An 18,582-nucleotide genomic window follows, 5' to 3' on the forward strand; every position below is an offset into this window, starting at 1 on the left:
AGCCATTTTGTCATGGCAGCGCCCGACAACAGTGCGCGAGGTCAGGAGTTTCTTGGGGCTCGCTGGTTACTACCGAAGATTTGTAGAGGGTTTTGCTCGCCTATCCGGATCTCTCACAGCTTTGACTCGGAAGAATACAGAATTTGTTTGGTCAGAGAAATGTGAGAGAAGCTTCCAGGAATTAAAGAACAGGTTGACGACGGCACCAGTGTTAGCACTCCCAGAACCGCATAAGCCATTCGTAGTCTTTAGTGATGCGTCTAAGTTTGGTTTGGGTTGTGTCCTTATGCAGGAAGGACGGGTTGTAGCCTATGCATCTCGTCAGCTAAAGGACCATGAAAAGAATTATCCGACGCACAATCTAGAATTGGCTGCGATTGTTTTTGCCCTCAAGATCTGGCGGCACTTCTTGTATGGGGAAGCTTGCGAGGTATTTACTGATCACAAGATTTTGAAGCATTTGTTTTTCCAGAAAAATCTGAATATGAGGCAGAGGCGATGGCTGGAGCTAATCAGTGACTATCAGCGTGAGATCAAGTACCACCAGGGGAAGGCTAATATAGTTGCTGATGCTTTGAGCCAGAAGTCACACTTGGAAGATGAAGCCGAGCCGTCAGAATTGGAGTCGTTGCTTTGTGGGATGAGAAGGCTCCTTATAGAGAGTTCGTAGCAAGTGAAGATTTTGTCTTCAGTTCTCGATATTCGGGTAACTGATTTTGAAGAATTGAAAACTCTCCAAAGAAAGGATCCGAAGCTGCTGAACATCAGGAAGAGAGTTAGAAAATCTCGAGGGCCGTTGCACTATAGCATGGATAGTGATGGGATACTTCGGTTCCGAGATCGCAGAGTGGTCTTGAAGGACTCAGATTTCAAAGAACGGATCATGGCGGAAGCTCATGCGGCCCCGTATTCAGTTCATCCCGGCAGTACAAAGATGTATCGGGACTTGAAGAAAAATTACTGGTGGGATGGAATGAAGAAGGACGTTGCCTTATATGTTGAGAAATGCCACACATGCCGTCAGGTGAAGGCCGAGCATCAGAGACCTGCAGATATGCTTCAACCCCTCCCTATTCCTGAGTGGAAATGGGATGATATCACGATGGACTTTGTAGTGGGTTTGCCGAGAACGCCTAGTGGGAAGAATTCTGTTTGGGTGATTGTGGACCGGTTAACGAAGAGTGCTCATTTTCTGTCTGTTAATAACACCGACTCTCTGGGTAAGTTGACCCGTTTGTATGTCAAAGAGATAGTACGGCTACACGGCATACCAAAGAGTATAGTGTCGGATCGAGACCCGAGGTTCACATCGCAGTTCTGGAAGAGTTTGCAGGCAGCTTTGGGTACTAAGTTGAAGTTCAGTACTGCTTATCACCCACAGACAGACGGCCAGTCAGAGCGCACCATTCAGACCCTGGAAGACATGCTGCGAGCATGTGTCATGGAATTCCAAGGAAGTTGGGAAAACCATTTGCCGCTCATCGAGTTTGCATACAATAACAGCTTCCATGCGACCATTCAGATGGCTCCCTATGAAGCTCTTTATGGGAGAAAGTGTAGGTCGCCCTTGTGTTGGGATGAAGTTGGGGAGAGTAGGGTAATTGGACCCGAAATAATTCAAGAGATGCAAAGCCAAGTCCGGATCATCAGAGATAAAATGGCGGCAGCTCAGAGTCGCCAGAAGAGTTACGCTGATACCAGGAGGAGAGAGTTGTCGTTTGAAGTTGGTGATTGGGTTTACCTTAAAGTCTCTCCCATGAGAGGTGTTAAGCGTTTTGGTAAGAAGAGGAAGCTAGATCCGAGGTACGTCGGCCTTTTCAGATTCTGGAGAGAGTAGGGTCTGTCGCCTATAGAGTTGCTTTGCCAGATTATTTTGGGGATGTTCATGATGTCTTCCACGTATCATCCCTGAAGAAGAGCTTTGGACAGCAAGAACCATGCTTCGTCGACCCAGCGAGTATTCAGTTGCAACCGGATCTCACTTATGAAGTTGTTCCGTCGCAGATTTTGGATTGGAAGGAGCAACAGTTGAGGTCCAAGACGATACCTTTGGTTAAAGTGGTTTGGGGAGATCCGTTAGCTCAAGACTTCTCTTGGGAGCAAGCAGCGGACATGAGGGAGCAGTACCCGTACTTGTTCGAATGGAGGAGGTATGTATCTTAACCTTGATCGCAGATGGTTTATGTGCTTTCTTGTGGCTTGTTTTGAGTTGGTGGTTGATCTGCAATTTCGGGGACGAAATTGTTTTTAAGGAGGGGAGGATGTGATGACCCGCTTTTGAGTGTATTTTCGCTGAAATGGTTGTTTTATTTTAATTAATATTTTAGTTATTTATTTTAGTTTATTTGCGTTTTAAAAATTTGTTTTTAATTTAGTTGCTGTTGTGTTTTATTTCTTTTAGTTGTTTTGTGGGTTTTAATCTCTTTTTGGCGGTTTAGTTTCGTTTCCCGGAATGAGGATCAGACCTCATCTTTTTCCCTACATCTCTTTTCCTTTTTTCCTTTTCTTTTTCCTTTTTCTCTTGTTCCTTCTTTCTTTTTCATTTCTTTTTTCTTTTTTCTTTCTTTCTTTTTCCCTCTCTCCTCTCCCGCTCGAGCCCCCCCGGCCTCTCTCTCTCTCTTCTCTCTCCCTCACGCCGGAACGCCTTTCACCCCGATCTACCGCCGTCCAGCCACTGTGCGGCTCACCGCCGGTGCCATTCGGTTCGTCTCCCTCCGGCGCACCTCCCCACCGATTTCCACCCCCATCCGGCCGGCCGTTTGGCCGGAAAAGCTCTCCAAAGGCTGCACGGATTTTGCTCCGATCCGCCGCCGTCGCTCCACCTCCGGCCACCATTTCTTCACCACTTCATTACCGGTCCCTTGCCGTCCTAACCCACCCATTTCCGGCCTCCAACGACCACCGGAACAGCTCCCACGAGCTAGCTTTCCTTTTTGGGAAATCCAGCCTCTTTCCGGCGATTCCGCCGCCACCCACGGCCAACCACCACTTCCAATAGCTTCACAACCATCCCTAGACCATTCCCTATCAATCCCAAGCCCTAGTTTGTCCCCGTTCAAAAGTGGGTTTTTCACAACCCACGGCCACAGTGAATTTTCACTGTGACGTTGCTTTTTCGGCGCCGTTTGCAACGCCGCGTGTTTTCTAAAATTGCCATATAGCGCTGTAAGTATTTTCCAAACCCTATTTTCATATTTAAATATATATTGCTCTTTCAATTAATTAATCTGCTGGTTGGTTGATTCCGGACTGAGTCCGAGGAGTTCGGGGGTCGGGTGGATGGAGGACGGAGTTGCTTGATTTATTGTTTTATGGTTGGTTATTTGTTTTGGAGCATTGATAATTGCATTTGCATGGTGCATGCACGGGTATTTTATTTTATTTGAGAAACCCTATTTTGCTGGCGTGATTGGATTTTCGGGTGCGTGTGTCTCACGAGCCCAAGCCGGGATGGGTTATTATCTCGGTGGAGCTCCTCTGGTCACTCGGGAGTGGATAATACTGAGTGACGTCCCCTGAGTTGTCGCTGGGCGACGACGGGAGCGGGGCTAGAGGATGGCCCGGCCAGGTACGCGTGGGGCGCGAGTCTGGGTATCGCTCTACTCACCGACTCCGTGGCCCTTCGCTGGCGAGGGCTAGAGGATGGCCTGGCCAGGTACGCGCAGGGCGCGAGTCTAGGCATCGCTCGTTTAGGTGTCACATGCGTAGTCGTTACCTGCGGTGTGGCACCGAGCCAGGATGTGCGGATGATCCCTAGGGGAGATCATGGTGCATGCATAACCGGTTTGCTTTTATGGTTTTCGGATGCGGGCCATTTTCTGGGAAAATGGCGAGTTTTGGTTTTGAGGCTTTTGATCTATTTTCTAGGAAAATGGTGGTTTGGGCCATTATCTGGGATAATGGCGAGGCGTGGTTTTTAAGAATATGTTTTTATTGGGCCAAATGGGTTTTTTGGCGTGCGTGCAAAAAAATGTGGTTTTGCGGGACATGTGCATTGGCTTTCCTTACATCCATGTTGTTTGAGTTCTATGTGTTTTTATCTGGTGGTGTTTGGGTTTTACTTACCTGCGGTACCATTTTTGGTTCCGTAGCTTTTGGTGCAGAGTTCGAGGAGGAGGAGGAGGAGGCTGAGCCCGAGGATGCGGCTCCGCCGGGTTGCTGATGCTATGTTTTATATTTGTTTAAAACTGTATTTGTGTTTTTGCAATATTTTATCTATGTACGTTTTAAACAGCTTGTATTACGTTGAGAACAATTCTGGTACTTAGTTATGACTTTCGTTATCCGCTGCGTGTTCTTCCGTGCACATTTGTTGCTTCTGCACACACTTGGCACCGTCGATGGGATGGTGACCCGGGTTGTCACCATCCGGACGTCTCGATTTTCCCGTGTTCGGGCGTGGGGATTTGGGGGCGTCACACATGTGGCTCACACGTTGCTCCATTGGAAGAAATTCTTCAGTCGTCAGAAGGATCGGCAGCTTAGAAATCCTGCTGTGGGGCGATGTAGATCACTGGACTCTAGAAAATAGCAAATCAACGTTTCTCCCTACTTTGAACAAAAAACAAACAAAACACAAGACTGGAAATTAAAAACTATGCTAGATTTGGTCTAGCCAAATGGGGGGAGGTAGGGAACCCCTCGGGTCGATTACTTTTGGGTGGGTTCTAGAGAGAAGATAGAGCCTCTCTGTCTGAAAGGCAGGTTCAACTTTTGGGTTCCATATTAAGAAGTCGAATATTGTATAATAAAGGATTTTGGGATATAAATTAATAAATTTATTATTTCTCATAAACCTAACTTTAAATTAATTTTGGTGGGACCATATGATCATTGAAAATAGAAAATATATAAAAATTGTACAAAATGTTGGGACTATAGGAAAAAAATTGAAAAGAGATTTATATGTATATATAAGAAATTTTAGAAGATCTTGGAAAGCATACGAGAATTATAAATTTTTGAGATGGGACCATCAACGTGGTTCCACCACTGAGATCATTCACATTTCTGTCCGAAATTCAGTACCTCAAGTGAGAAAGATGGCTAGACTCGTTAAGTGGGCAATAATGTTGCCTAAAATTTTTATACGAGAAACAATAAATGACGTTGTACGTAATATGATGTTTCTCTCTTTCAATTGAAACCCTCAAATTCTTAGTAAATATTTTTACAAATTTAGATGCCTAAAATGTGACGGTGGCCTGAAAGGGGTGAACAAAAGTTCTCAGAATAACGTGTATGTGTAAAAAAATGGGAACAATTAATGATGAAAATGAGCATAGGAGAAAGTTGTCTTGGCTTACTAGAAAGCATAAGCTGGTTGAGAGCGTCCCAATCTCTATTTCTTTCTTAAGTTCGAAGGATGCTCATTAATGACTAAAACCATGCAAACATATATAATACATGATGATATATATCAGAAAATTGAAGTTACTCTCAGGGATTGACGTTACACTTTGTCGTTTCCTATTGTCTGTTGGGATTTACATTTCCGGTAAGCCTAGTTTCTCCAACCATTGCTGTAAGTGGGAGTAGTCAGGTTGCTTGGCAGACCAAAGCAGTGGTGATAATAATTAGGTCACAGCAACCTTTTGTGCATATTTTGCTTAGTGGACAGCCAAGACTACTTTCTTCCATGGAACTAGAGTCATGGCGCCATTCATATTGATCACATCATGAGCACCATGCACATAGCATAGTTTGGCGAAGCATGCATGCATTGAGCCTGATGAACGTTGCATGATCATTACGATCTTGTCCATAATTTGACCCACATGACCCATAGACAAATGCATGCTCAAATGCCTTTGACTATCACTTGAGCAACAAACACATTTGCATGAACACACAAGTATGTACTGACCCCTCCCTCTCTCTCTCTCTAGATCTCTAGGTTTTCTATTTCTGGATTCTTGCAAGATCAGGTGCGTTTTGGTACTTGTGCATATAAAGAAGGGGTTTCAAGAAAGGTAGAGTTCAGCATGTGGAGTAGCTCATATATGAATAATACTCCAATATCCTTCCAAAGTTCAAGCTAGAAGAGATAAACATCAGGTCTAGAAATTCTGAACTCAATCTCTCTCTCTCTCTCTCTCTCTCTCTCTCTCTCTCCAACAGTTCTATTAGCCCTTGAATTCTAAGGTACAGGTATATATGATACTCTATTTGAGATTTTCACAAATTGAATCCCCACTTCTTATGGCATTTCATTCTTACCAAGCTTGTAGTGATACATTGTATGTTAAATATCCTGCATTCTCATTATGCTCGTCTTTTTTTTTTCTTCATACTTATGAGAATATATAATTATTCCAACCATAAAAGCTTATGTTGTTGGTGATCTATAGAATTAATTCTTTCTTGATTAAATAATAATGAAAGTTGTAACATGTAAATAGGGTATACTCACTCTTATTTCTTCTTTCTCAAATTAGAACAGAGGTAAAACATAGCTAGCTATCTGAGGTCGGGATATGGGACGCGGAAAGATACCAATCAGGAGGATTGAGAACCGGACCACAAGGCAAGTCACCTTCTCCAAGCGACGAGCAGGGCTGTTGAAGAAGACCCACGAGCTTTCGGTGCTTTGTGATGCCCAAATTGGGCTCATTATCTTCTCAAACACCGGAAAGATGCGTCAGTACTGCACTGAGCCTTTGAGGTATCCCGAAATGCATATGTTTTAATTAATTCTGACTTATATCTCCAAGTATATATAGTGATGCTACTTGGGGTTTTCCATTAATTTAGGTATATAGGTCTTCAAAACCTGCAAGTCCGATATATATATATGGAGAGAGAGAGAGAGAGAGAGAGAGAGAGAGAGAGAGAGAGAGAGAGAGAGAGAGAGAGAGAGAGAGAGAGAGAGAGAGAGAGATTAGTTTTGTGGCCCATTACCCCCCAATATATTCAGATTAACCAACTAGAGTGCATAGACTTGCTCTTAGTTTCATATATACTTTCGACAAATTAGGGTTTTTCTTCTATCATGCAACAGGCCGTTAGTCTGGCTGAGGCAGCTTTATATATATATATATATATAATGAATATTGAGATTTTAGGCCCGTTGGAAAGGACAAATTAAGATTTATAAAGAAACAGAGCTTATTATTTGTGGATCAAGAGAGAATCAACACCATCATGATTCATGGCCGTGTATTATTTTGTATCGATATACATATATATATATATATGTGCGCGCGCGCGCGCGCGCATGTATTGCAGTCCATTCATCTAGTTTCATACACCCAATAATTAATTCCTCAAACTCAATGAATAGATCCTAAGTACCTGAACATACCATGACAGAAAAAGTGCTATGTATATATTGATTCCTAACAATAATCCAATAATATAAGATGGTGATCTAAATTGATCAATATTCTAATTAATTACATATATATATATATCCATTAATGTTGCCGATGCAGCGCAAGTTTTGCATATATATATATATATATATGCAAATACTATAAGTTAATTCCAGTAATATCTGCAGATCGACTAATCTTTCAGGTTTAACAATATAGTATATACTGTCACAGGATGGAGCAAATCATAGAAAGGTACCAAAAGGTCACTGGCACGTGTATTCCCGAGCATGATGCCCGCCGGGTACGATCCTGCCTGCATGATTATACATATAAATATTTTCATGCATGCATGCACTCTAATTAACTAAATTATTAATTTCACCTATATATATATATAAATATATGAAGTTCTAAGATTTGGACGGCCTTTTTCCCTTTACTTTGTATGTAGGAACAAATATGTGGTGAAATAGGAATGCTGAGAAATGAAACTCGTCGTCTCCAACTTAGCATGCAACGCTACACCGGTGAGGACACGAGAGCCTTACCATATGAGGATTTGAATCGACTTGAAAAAGAACTAGAAATCTCGATTAACAAGGTTCGAGATCGAAAGGTATTTTCAATTATGTCGAATTCGTTCTTTATTTTTTGTTTTTTTCCCCATATTTATTGGGTTTTTAATATATGTTTTTGGTTTTTAATTTTTGATTTTCTTTATCTTTGGGGTTTTCATATGGAAATCTTCTCTAATTTCAATAAATATTGGATTTAAATTTGATCACATATGTGTAGTTAGTTATTCAATATATGAAAAATGATAGTTGTAATCGTGAGTGTGCAAATGCCGTACAATCACTTTAAAAAAAGTGAATAAATACGAGACTTACAAAAAATTAATTTTTTAATAATGGAACCCACTCTTTTTCAAAGCAATTACACAGTACTTGTGTACTCTACGACTATACGAAACATTACTTGAAAGATATAAATGCCTTTAATTGATCTTCATTGAGACTTAATTAATTACCACTTATTCTGTTGCTTTGGAAAGTTCAAATGTTTGATTGAAAGCTAACTTTGAACAAGGATCCGGAAAGTACTCCAATCTATTGTAGTAAGTGATCAATATACCTCCCACCAATTCACTAATTTTTTGACTTCCCAAGGTATCTTGTCCCCATACACCTCAGCAAAATGAAACTGTCAAGAGAAAATATAGGTACATCATAAAGACTAGTATCTATCGCATTGATTTCTCATTTCAAACTTCTTATAAGTTTCGGGTAGGCATGTCCAGCTGTTGTTTAATGTTTACTTCATCAACAGGTTGCCATCTTCATCGATCAGTCTTAGGTTTTGTCACATGATTGATTGTCTTGTTGGGTTGTCGTAGGCCTTATAAGCCTTACGTTGATTTCTCATGCTATGTTTATCATCTTGGTTCAGTTGTGGGCCCATTAGTAGAGTCCAGTTGATTTCCAATCATGGTATCGTGAATTAATTGGGTTGTTGTTAGCCTTTGACAAGGTTAGGTCCCAGCAATCAGCTTTAAGTGTCATATTATTATTACAACTATTTTAAATTTTCACATAAAATATAATAAATAATTTAATTTTTTCAAATTTTAATTCAGTTTTTTCAAATTCTAAAACAATAATAATATTAAAAAAATAATATTTAAACTTTTATCTAAAATAAAAAATTATCATCTCACTTTCCAAACTTACCATAAGTCTTATCTAGTCATTATTTAGTTAATCAGTTGCTGGTGGGTCTATTATTAACTAGGTTGTTATTAGTGGGTCCTTATCGGTCTTGTTATTAATTAAGTTTCTATATTTAATAGATTATTATCAATGAAAAGGGCAAGGATTGGATTTGGCAAACTTGCTCCGTGGATGTATTGGTTCCCTTGAAGTAACCAAGTGTATCGTTGATTCACTTTAGTAATTGATTTGTTCTTAACAAGTGATATCCCAGAGCCAAGTCAGCCCCATGGCTAAAGGTACAAGTACATTACTCTCATCTTGCTGACTCTTTGGCTGTAGCTAAACATACTCAAGAACTTTGTCAACAAAACTAGACGTCACTCCAGCAAGTAGTGGAGGGTTTGGCTCAACAATGGGTAGTGGTTGCAAATGTGGATTCATTGGTTTGAAGCAGTGGTAGGCGGACTAAGGATCATGGAGAAGGCTTAGGATCATTAAGCTGAAGGTGGCAAACCACTTCTATGAAGACCACATAGGAATCCAAACTCGGTCTATTCAATTAGATTTTTTTTTTTAAATTTGATAGTGGAGATCCAAATGGTTGGATTTACCAAGCCAACAAATTCTTTTCTTACCATCAAACTAATCTCCATCATCGGATACAATTGAATTCCTTCCATATGGAAGGAAAGGCATTAGTTTCATTTCAAGATCTTGAGGAATCAGGAAATACTACCAGTCACTAACCAAATTAAAACAAACCTCCTTTGTGGAGGGTTACAAAACTAAGTTTGAGAGGTTATCAAGTTAGATGCAAGGATTGGCTGAACCTTATTAACTAAGTTTCATCCTCAGTGGAATAAGAGAAGACGTTCGATTTATGATACGTATGCTCAACCCTCAGGCTTTATCTGTTGGATTTGGCCTAACTAACATGTAGTAAGAAAATGTTGTAGCATTAAGAAGAGTGGCTAGGTTGGGACCTCTTGCTCCTTGACTATCCCTTGGTGCTCCTTCTCGTTTTGAGTATGTATTCGCCAAATGAAGGAAAGCCATGAGATGGGTCTATGCTACAATTGATGACAAATGGAGGGACTTGGGCATAAATGCAAGGCAGCAAGGTTATTTATATTGGAGTGTGAAGACTCAAACAAAGAGGATAAACATGGATATCTAAAGGAATTAAAGGAAAAGGCAGAGTGTAGCTCAAAGAAGAACCATAAATCCATGGAACTGGAGCCGAGCAGTTCAATCCATGCTCTATAGAGGTCTCAAAATGCCAAAACCATGAGGCTTTTGGGAAGAATCCAAGGTTGTGTTGTGGATGTTTTGATAGATATAGGCAACACACAACTTGATGGATCCTTCCATCCTCAAGAAAACTTAGCTACAAGCTCAGCCAACTGAAGGACGTACAACCAAGATGGCTAATGGCAAGGCACTAGCAGTGAAGGGAAGTGTTACGAGGTGATGCTCCCTATGCAGGGTAATTCTTAATGATTTCTATTTATTGACCTTGTTATATTATCTTGGAAATTAAATGGTTGAGATCCTCTGGACCAATACTATGGGATTTCTCAAGACTTTGCATGGAGATCTCTTATTTAGGCCAAACCAAAATATTGCAAAGGGTTTCACCCACTAGCATCTCATTGTCTGAGAGAAAAAATTTTGGCAAGGCTACTGAAAATGATCGTGGGGCCTAGTTATCCAACTTATAGAACCCATTGAGTCCACTTTTTTTTTTTTTTTTTTTTGTTGAAACTAAACCAACCTTAAAAGAATTGATTGACCTCTATCAAGATTTGTTCAGTGAGCCTAAGGAATTACCTCCACCCAGGGATCATAACCACCATATTAGACTCCAACCAGATGCTAAACCTATGTGTGTATGACCTATCGATACCCCTATTTCCAAAAATTAGAAATTTAAAAATTGGTCAAAGACACGTTATTCTCTAGAATTCTTAGCCCAAGCCAAAGTCATTTTTCCTCTTCTGTCCTTTTAGTAAGTAAACAATATGGAAGTTGGAGGCTCTACATGGATTACTGAGCCCTCAATAAATACACAATCAAAAGGAAATTCCTTATTGTAGATAAACTTCTAGATGAACTCTATTGTGCTACCATCTTTAGTAAGCCTGACCTAAGCCATATTTGATAACCCATTATGATCACTATGAGTTTTTGCTAATGCCTTTTGGCTTACCAATGCGCCAACCACTTTCTAAAATCTCATGAATGAGATTTTTAAGCCACATTTGAGGAAATCCATCTTAGTTTTTCATTTTAATTTTTTTATGACATCCTCATATATAGCAAAACTTTTTATGATCATATGAGTCATTTACAAACTACCCTAGACATCTTGAAACAACACCAACTTTATGCCATGAAATCTTAAGTACAGTTTTGTTTGTTTGAAGATCAAATATCTCAGTCACTTGACTACTCAAGATGGGGCTAAAGCCCACCAGAATTGAAGTTATGAGAATTTTGAATTTGATATGAGAGTTTAAAATATTATTTTTAGTATTATTATTGTTTTGGAATTTGAAAAAATTGTATTGGGATTTGAAAATGTTGAATTATTTATTATATTTTGTGTGCAGATTTGAGAAAGTTGTAATGATGAGATGAGAATTTTGAGTTTGAGATGAGAATTCTCATCTGCCAAACTTGCCCTTAGTCTTCTTATTAAGTTTTGCATTTAATGGGTTATTGAAAGGCCAATGATTGAATCTCACAAATTTGTTCCCTTGAGGTATTGGTTCCCTCAAAGCAACCAAGTCTCTCGCTGATTTACTTTAGTCATTGATTTGTTGATCTTAACAGGTTTTGCTATACCTTTCTCTAAACTATTCAACCCAAACTAGATTATCATCAATTAAAATTTAAGGGCCTTTGGTTGTACATGTTATCCTAATTTAGGCCATGCACTAAACATAAGCTTGGAATTCAAAGCAAGCAATGCATGCATCTTCCTCTATTATTGCTCCATCCAACAAAGTCTTCATCCCATGCCATGTGATGTTTGATAAAAGTTTGTTTCTTTCACTAGACTATCAGTTCTTCTTCATATGACAAAGAAAGCTCCATACAATTACAACAATTATCACCCATTCTCAATTTTGTTATGGTAAGTCCCTACCCAATCTAAGTTTAGCCTCGCTTGCTCAAGTAGATTACTAACCTTGTATGGAACAAATGGGTCCAATCCTCCACTACTTCATCAGATAAGTTATCTGCTTTAGAATTTATGGTCATAGCCTAACCAACCTCCTCTAGTCCTCCTTTGATGAGTTCATAACATTTAATCGTCCTCAAGTCCTCTCAACAAAGAAGTACTTCTCTTAATTAGATTATTCCTCCTAATACCAATATTTTAAAATTTTTTCCTTTTAAGCTAGAATGATAGAAATTTCTCATACCAGATCAATGACCAGAACATTATTAACCCTTATATTCAGTTTCGTCAATAATATCAGACTATTCTAGAATCTTTCACATGTTTAGGACATTTCTGATGATTTCCAGGCAATTCGCCTGGTATAAGGTATTTTTATTTGATTTGCCAAGAACCATAGGCCTGTTTAGTATCAAGGGCAAAATCATAATTTAAAGCACTATGCTTATATCTTCGCACACCACACAAAGAGGGAGGGAGAGCTACTTTAATAGTTGATGTTAAGTGATATCTTGACTTTGGTTTTGGATATGGCACAAGGTCTAGTAAACTAACTTGTTTTTTTCTTTCCTTTTTTTATTGGTGGTTTCCTTTGCTCTTTTAAGTGGGACATGAAAACATAACATTAGAGAAAAAAATAGAAAGAAAAAGTGGGACAGAATTAAAAATAAAAAATAAAAGACGAAAAGAAAACGATACCTTAAATTAAAGTGTTCTTAACAAATAATTATCTTGATACTTATTGGAACTGAACACAATTGTTTTATAATAGATACAAATTTTCGATGTGAACAAAGAAATGGTATTGATTAAATTGAAAGTTTGAGTCTAGTGATAAAACCAACAGCCATTCAATTACTTTTGGCTTATTGGCACCAGATAGAATTAAGATTAAACTAGCACTTAGTTTATCAATATAAACTCATAATTGAGTACTTTGAGAAAAGATGCAAATCAAAGAAAAAACATTGAGAATAAATGTAACGTCCTGGTCCTACAGGGTTCGGAGAGTTAACTCTTATAACCTGAAATCATCTCTAATAACAACCATATATATTCCAAAGACTCCATGATAACAAATTCATTTATTCAAACCAAGTGTACCTGTTCTTCCATCAAGACACTAAAGTAATACTTTAATAAAATAAATTAAAATCTCCACAATCACGTATAAATATCCGTAACTCAAAACACCACAATAACATAAATGATAAATATATTAAATAAAACTTCCCAATAAATAACTAGTTGTATCCTTTGGTACTTATTCCTCAACGACTATCGAATCTTGTTAATAATTCCTACTCTTGACTCCCAGTGGAAGCATCACAATTATCTAAAAAAATATTGTGGAGATAAGGGATGAGTTATCAATAATTCAATAAGCAAAAAACATATGCTAGTGTGTAAACATGAGCATTTATATAGTTCAAAATGTAGAACAAAACATTTACCTTCAAAATGCTAAAATCAGAATATTTGCTTTCAGAATGCAAGACATGTATCAAATATTAGAGCGAAACTTTTAGAAACAATCCTATTCAAAAAAATAATCCTTTGGCATAGCATAAATGATGATGATCATCATCATCTTCATCTTAACCACAACAAAACTTTAAGAATCTCATTTTTACTCTTTTTACAAAGTTCATAAACAATATGCAAAAATAAACTCATGTCTACAATAGCCATGACAAAAGTACTTTCTCCTTCATACAGAGTTTATGAATAATGCCAAAATGAATAATTGAGGTTATTTTTCACAATTCTTAAAAAAAAAAAATGCATATTTATAAGTCAATGTCGCTAGCTTTATTTCCTTGTGTGCAAAGTCTAGTATAAAAACTCCGCTTATCTAAACTTCATAATTCTTTAGAAATTCCTCACAACAGTGTCAAACGAATAATCAATCGTCACCTATAGAAAATCATATAACTTGAATAAATCTTCAATTAACCACGTAACTTATAATCACACCTAAATTACTCAAATTGCCTATTTTAATTTCTCAAAAACTTAAATTTCTCTTAAACCAAAAAATATGATTAATTTCTAATTCTTCAATATCCACAAAATGTTTACTAGAAATAGTTTCTGTAAAAATTGTAAGCTGATCCAAATTGATTTTAATACCCAAGTCCCAATTAAACCTAATCTCAGCCCACGAAAAATGATTAGTGTAAAACATAAAGTCCGAAATAGACGTTTAAGGGTAAAAACATAAATACTCAAAAAGTTCCTTCGAGAGGATTTACGAAAGCTTTCCAAAACAAGGCTTTTATAAGGACATTTGTGTAAAACCAATAAAAATGTATGGCTTTTAGGGAAAGGCAAAAATAGAATAAATAAAAGGGATCTTCTTGACTTTACCAACTATAAAAAAAGTGACAAATTGAGAATAGCTTCAGACTTGACAAAAACAGCCTAAGGACAAGACCATAATTTATAAGCACAACCTAAAACTACTGGCATCCCAACGCGCAGAACACATAAATCTAAAATCATAGAGTTGTGCAGCTGCACTTACAGTGAGGAAGAAGGAGATGTGTGGCAACTTACCCAACGAGCAAAGAAAATGCACACACCATGCGGAAAATAAAGGTCACCGTGAGCCTGCTGCGGTGGTGCAGTGGTTTTTGGTTCACAGTGGGGGAATAAAAACTCTGTTTTTAGAGTGTAAAAACAAAGGTGGTGCTGCTGTTTGGCTTTGGCTGGGCAGGGGTTATTGACAAGGGGAAAAGAATCTCAAGCTCACTAAGAGAAGTGGTTGCATGTGGAGAAGCCAGGAGCTAGACGTACGTGAAGGGCTGTTGGTGTGTGCATGCAGGACTGCGCCGTGGAGTTGTGCAACTCTTGATTTTGCTTGAGGATGATGAACATGAATATATATAAATATATATAGGAAACAGATAAAACCCTAGAGAAAGCAGGAAGGAGAGACATGCATGAGGGAAACGATGTGCTTGACTTGGGGTCAGAAAGAAAAAAAAAAAAAGACTCATGTACTTAGGCTTTTTCCTTAGCTTTGGGTTTCGAACCACTAAAAAAAATAACTTGTCCCACAAATCTTCTCAGCCCAAAAAAAAAAAAAAAAAAAAATCACCTAAACCAAAATATTTCAAAAATTTAAACCTACTTAGCAAGTTCAATAAAAAAAATAAAAATTTGATATCCGCAAAAATAAAATTTGGGCCCGTAGTTCATTAAAAAAAAAAATACTCGTTAATCTCTAGCGGACCCTTCATCCATATAAATCTAAAAATTTTAGAAAAAGCAGTTGGGTACTAGATCTGGGTGTTACAATAAAGTTCATCGATAAAATTCGAAACTAGTTTGAAAACTCACAAACAGGGCTCAAATAGTTATAAAAATCTAGAATGGTGAGAGTTATGCATGAAAAGGTAAAATTCTAATTATTGCATAAATATAAAATACGTAATGAAATTAGAATCTTACCAAAAAATAGGTCCAAATTAGAACCAAAATCATCTCTAAAGAGAAACTGAAATATTTCCATGAAATGCAAAAAACAATGTAAATTGGTGATTTGAATGGGAAATATAGACCACCACGTGTAGCGTGGTGACTATGACACGAGTGTCGAAAAGAGTTTTTTGAATTGAGATCTTATGCACGATTCTGATAACTATAGTCAAATTTTTTACTAAAATATTGACACATGCACAATATTGCCTCAATCCAAGAATTCTTCACCATTTCTTGCCCTATTTGTACTGATCATATGTATCAAATATGTATCATCACACCGAGATCCCTTGCATCACTTATTAGCAATCAGCTTCTCCTTTATTTCAAGACAATGTTATAGTATATATGGAGGATTCTACATAAAGCGTCTACTTTGATCAATGTGAGACAAGCTTTTTTCATGTACTTGTAAATTTTGGTCTATCCCTCTTAAATTAAATTTGTTTTAAATAAGTTGATTCTACACACCGGCTTAAAAATAGAGTAACCCATCCTTCAATGCACAATCTATAATATATATACATATATGGGATATGTTATATTATTATTTGATTCTACAAAGCAAATAGTTTAATAAATTTATTAAAGAAATCTTGCATTCTATGTGGCTATGATATTAGTTTTTCTAGCTCTAAAGATCAGGGATTCAATATAAAAGGAGTAATGGACTAGAATGTGAGGTGTAAAGACAAAATATTTGAAGGAGGTGATAAAGAAGAGGTGTGGAGAAATTAAAAAGATTGCCCTTAAGATTGAAGAGTTCTACTACATTCAATCACTTTTATATATTTCTTGCGCACTCTAATGATGTAATTGGCCAAAGTAATTGTTTTATATTAAAAACAGTGATGCAATCAATCACATTAGTGAAGTGTACAAAATATATACAAAAGTGACTGCACATAGAGTTTTTTATCTTTATATTGTGTTTTTATTTGTAAGTAATTTGTCATTGTCTAACTTGACTATGTCATTGTAAATAACTCCTTTGGATTTAAGCCAATCTTTTCCCCCTCTTTCTCTCTTAGTTTTTACTTTATTTATGTTCAGAATGAGCTCTTGCACCAACAGCTGGACAACTTGAGAAGGAAGGTGAAAACTAACTCCTTTTTTTTTTTTTTTTTTTTTTTAAATTTTTTATGCATACCACACATGTAAGAAGTTAAAATTCATTTCGTCGTTAATGTATAGGAGCGGATATTGGAGGAAGAAAACAGCAGCATGCACGTTTGGGTAAGTAATTAAAGAATATATTCAAAACAGGTCCAACGGCTGTTCAGTTGTGAGCCTTTTCATTGCTAAAGAATTCCAATTCAATTGGGCTATCTTTATACAACATTTAGGCCTAATTTGAATAGAAATATGCTTTCATCTCATTCAACTGCATCTCAATTAGAAAAAATCAAGCAGTTTAAACTGTAGATAAGAAGAAGATGTTGAATGGATTTTAAAAATAATTGCTTGCATTGGTTGATGACTATGGACAGATTCAAGAGAATCAGGCAGCTATAGAGTATCAGCAGGCTGCAGCAATGCAGGCAAAGGTGCCATTTGAGCATAAGCAAGTTTTAGGTGATCAATTCCAGTTATATGTAGAGCAACCCAGTAGTGAGCTTCAACTTGCCACCATCCCACCTCACATTCAGTCAACATATCATCTTCAATTTTCTCAGCCTAATCTTCAAGATTATGTTTCCTCTTTGGTTCCACAAGGTAATTAATATGGCACAATAATTATAAATTTTAGAAGTGCTAAAGTCACAAAAAGATCTTACAAAATTAAAGTAAACTGATCACAACTTACATATATTCATATGATATGTTAGATCCGCTTTATAATAAAAGTAACTTAATTTACAATCTAACGTATCATATCAAGTCACATCAGTTTATTGATTTATTTTTGTGGATCACTTTGTAACTAAATAATTTTTCTAATTATAATCACTAATTAAATCAGTTTGATCTAAATGCCTTGACACGTCTAATAATCAATGACATTGCAGATTGAGGTTTACTCATGAGATGGGTTTCTAGTACGAAGAAATAAAATTTCACATGGTGATCAAGATCGGTGAAGACTTGTAATTTCGGCTTTATATGGCTACAGCAAGAACTTCCATATATGCATGTTTCCCAGATTACCGCGTATTTAACTAAAACAATAATTTGTTTGTTGAGTCTGGTCGTGTGTTTAAGTTTCCATGAATTCTAGCAAATACTTTATTATGGTGACAACAAGATATTGTTCCAAATGCTTGCATTATGTGGAAAATCAATTTTAAGTTTAGAGATCACTTGTGGATGTTATTGTAATCACAGCACGTACAGATGACATTTATGAACTATTATGCAGAGGATTAAAAAAAAAAAAAAAAGGGTACCACAATGCGCATGTAAACAATCATTGGACATCCCAAGGAAGTAAGACTTCCAAGTTGTGTCAGCCGATGCTTGCATGTGACACCATGTCCTTAATTCTAGATAAAATTCCATGCATTTTTGTATATTATTCACAACCTATACAGATCATTTATGTCATCGTGCAGGAACGTAACTTTAGGCATTGTTAATTCCTTTCAGAAAAATTTTCATTCTATCTCATCTTATATTATTATTACTTCTTTAATTTTCTATATAAAATAATATAAAAAATTTAACTTTCAAATCTCAAAATAAAAAATAATATCAAATAAATAAATTCTAATAATATTTTATTTAATTTTTAATTTTTATCTTAATTATTCGCATCTACAAAAATAAACGAGATAAAATGTTTTGTATGGCAGCTGGAACCTTCAGTATGATTACCTATGAACAAAAAAACTATACCCTATTGGAGAGAGAGGCTTACTAAAAGAATGGGCTGGGCAGCTCT

The 18,582-nt window shown here is 37.1% G+C and overlaps 1 protein-coding gene across 7 annotated transcripts; it reads left to right on the forward strand.

Annotated features, from left to right (window-relative positions):
- The first annotated feature begins 5,694 nt into the window (after positions 1–5,694).
- On the forward strand, positions 5,695–18,001 carry LOC122313074 (protein TRANSPARENT TESTA 16-like). Of its 7 annotated transcripts, none has more exons than XM_043127793.1 (8): positions 5,695–6,057; positions 6,438–6,664; positions 7,548–7,617; positions 7,768–7,932; positions 16,755–16,796; positions 16,896–16,937; positions 17,192–17,417; positions 17,711–18,001. In XM_043127793.1, exons 2-8 carry the CDS (start codon positions 6,477–6,479, stop codon positions 17,713–17,715), a joined length of 738 nt encoding a protein of 245 aa, XP_042983727.1. In that variant the 5' UTR covers positions 5,695–6,057; positions 6,438–6,476; the 3' UTR covers positions 17,716–18,001. The 7 variants fall into 7 exon arrangements, with proteins under 7 accessions (XP_042983727.1, XP_042983725.1, XP_042983730.1 ...); XM_043127791.1 differs by having other exon boundaries at positions 5,696–6,057; positions 6,443–6,664; XM_043127796.1 differs by having other exon boundaries at positions 6,048–6,150; positions 6,443–6,664.
- The last annotated feature ends 581 nt before the right edge of the window (positions 18,002–18,582 follow it).

Source organism: Carya illinoinensis, chromosome 6, assembly GCF_018687715.1.
Source record: "Carya illinoinensis cultivar Pawnee chromosome 6, C.illinoinensisPawnee_v1, whole genome shotgun sequence".
In the NCBI taxonomy this organism is placed as follows: Eukaryota; Viridiplantae; Streptophyta; class Magnoliopsida; order Fagales; family Juglandaceae; genus Carya; species Carya illinoinensis.

Coding starts and splice junctions, on each gene's coding strand:
- LOC122313074 (XM_043127793.1), top strand. CDS start 6,477: ATGGGACGCGGAAAGATACCAATCAGGAGGATTGAGAACCGGACCACA. Junction 7,618..7,767: donor CCGAGCATGATGCCCGCCGG/GTACGATCCTGC, acceptor CTTTGTATGTAG/GAACAAATATGTGGTGAAAT. Junction 16,797..16,895: donor TGGACAACTTGAGAAGGAAG/GTGAAAACTAAC, acceptor GTTAATGTATAG/GAGCGGATATTGGAGGAAGA.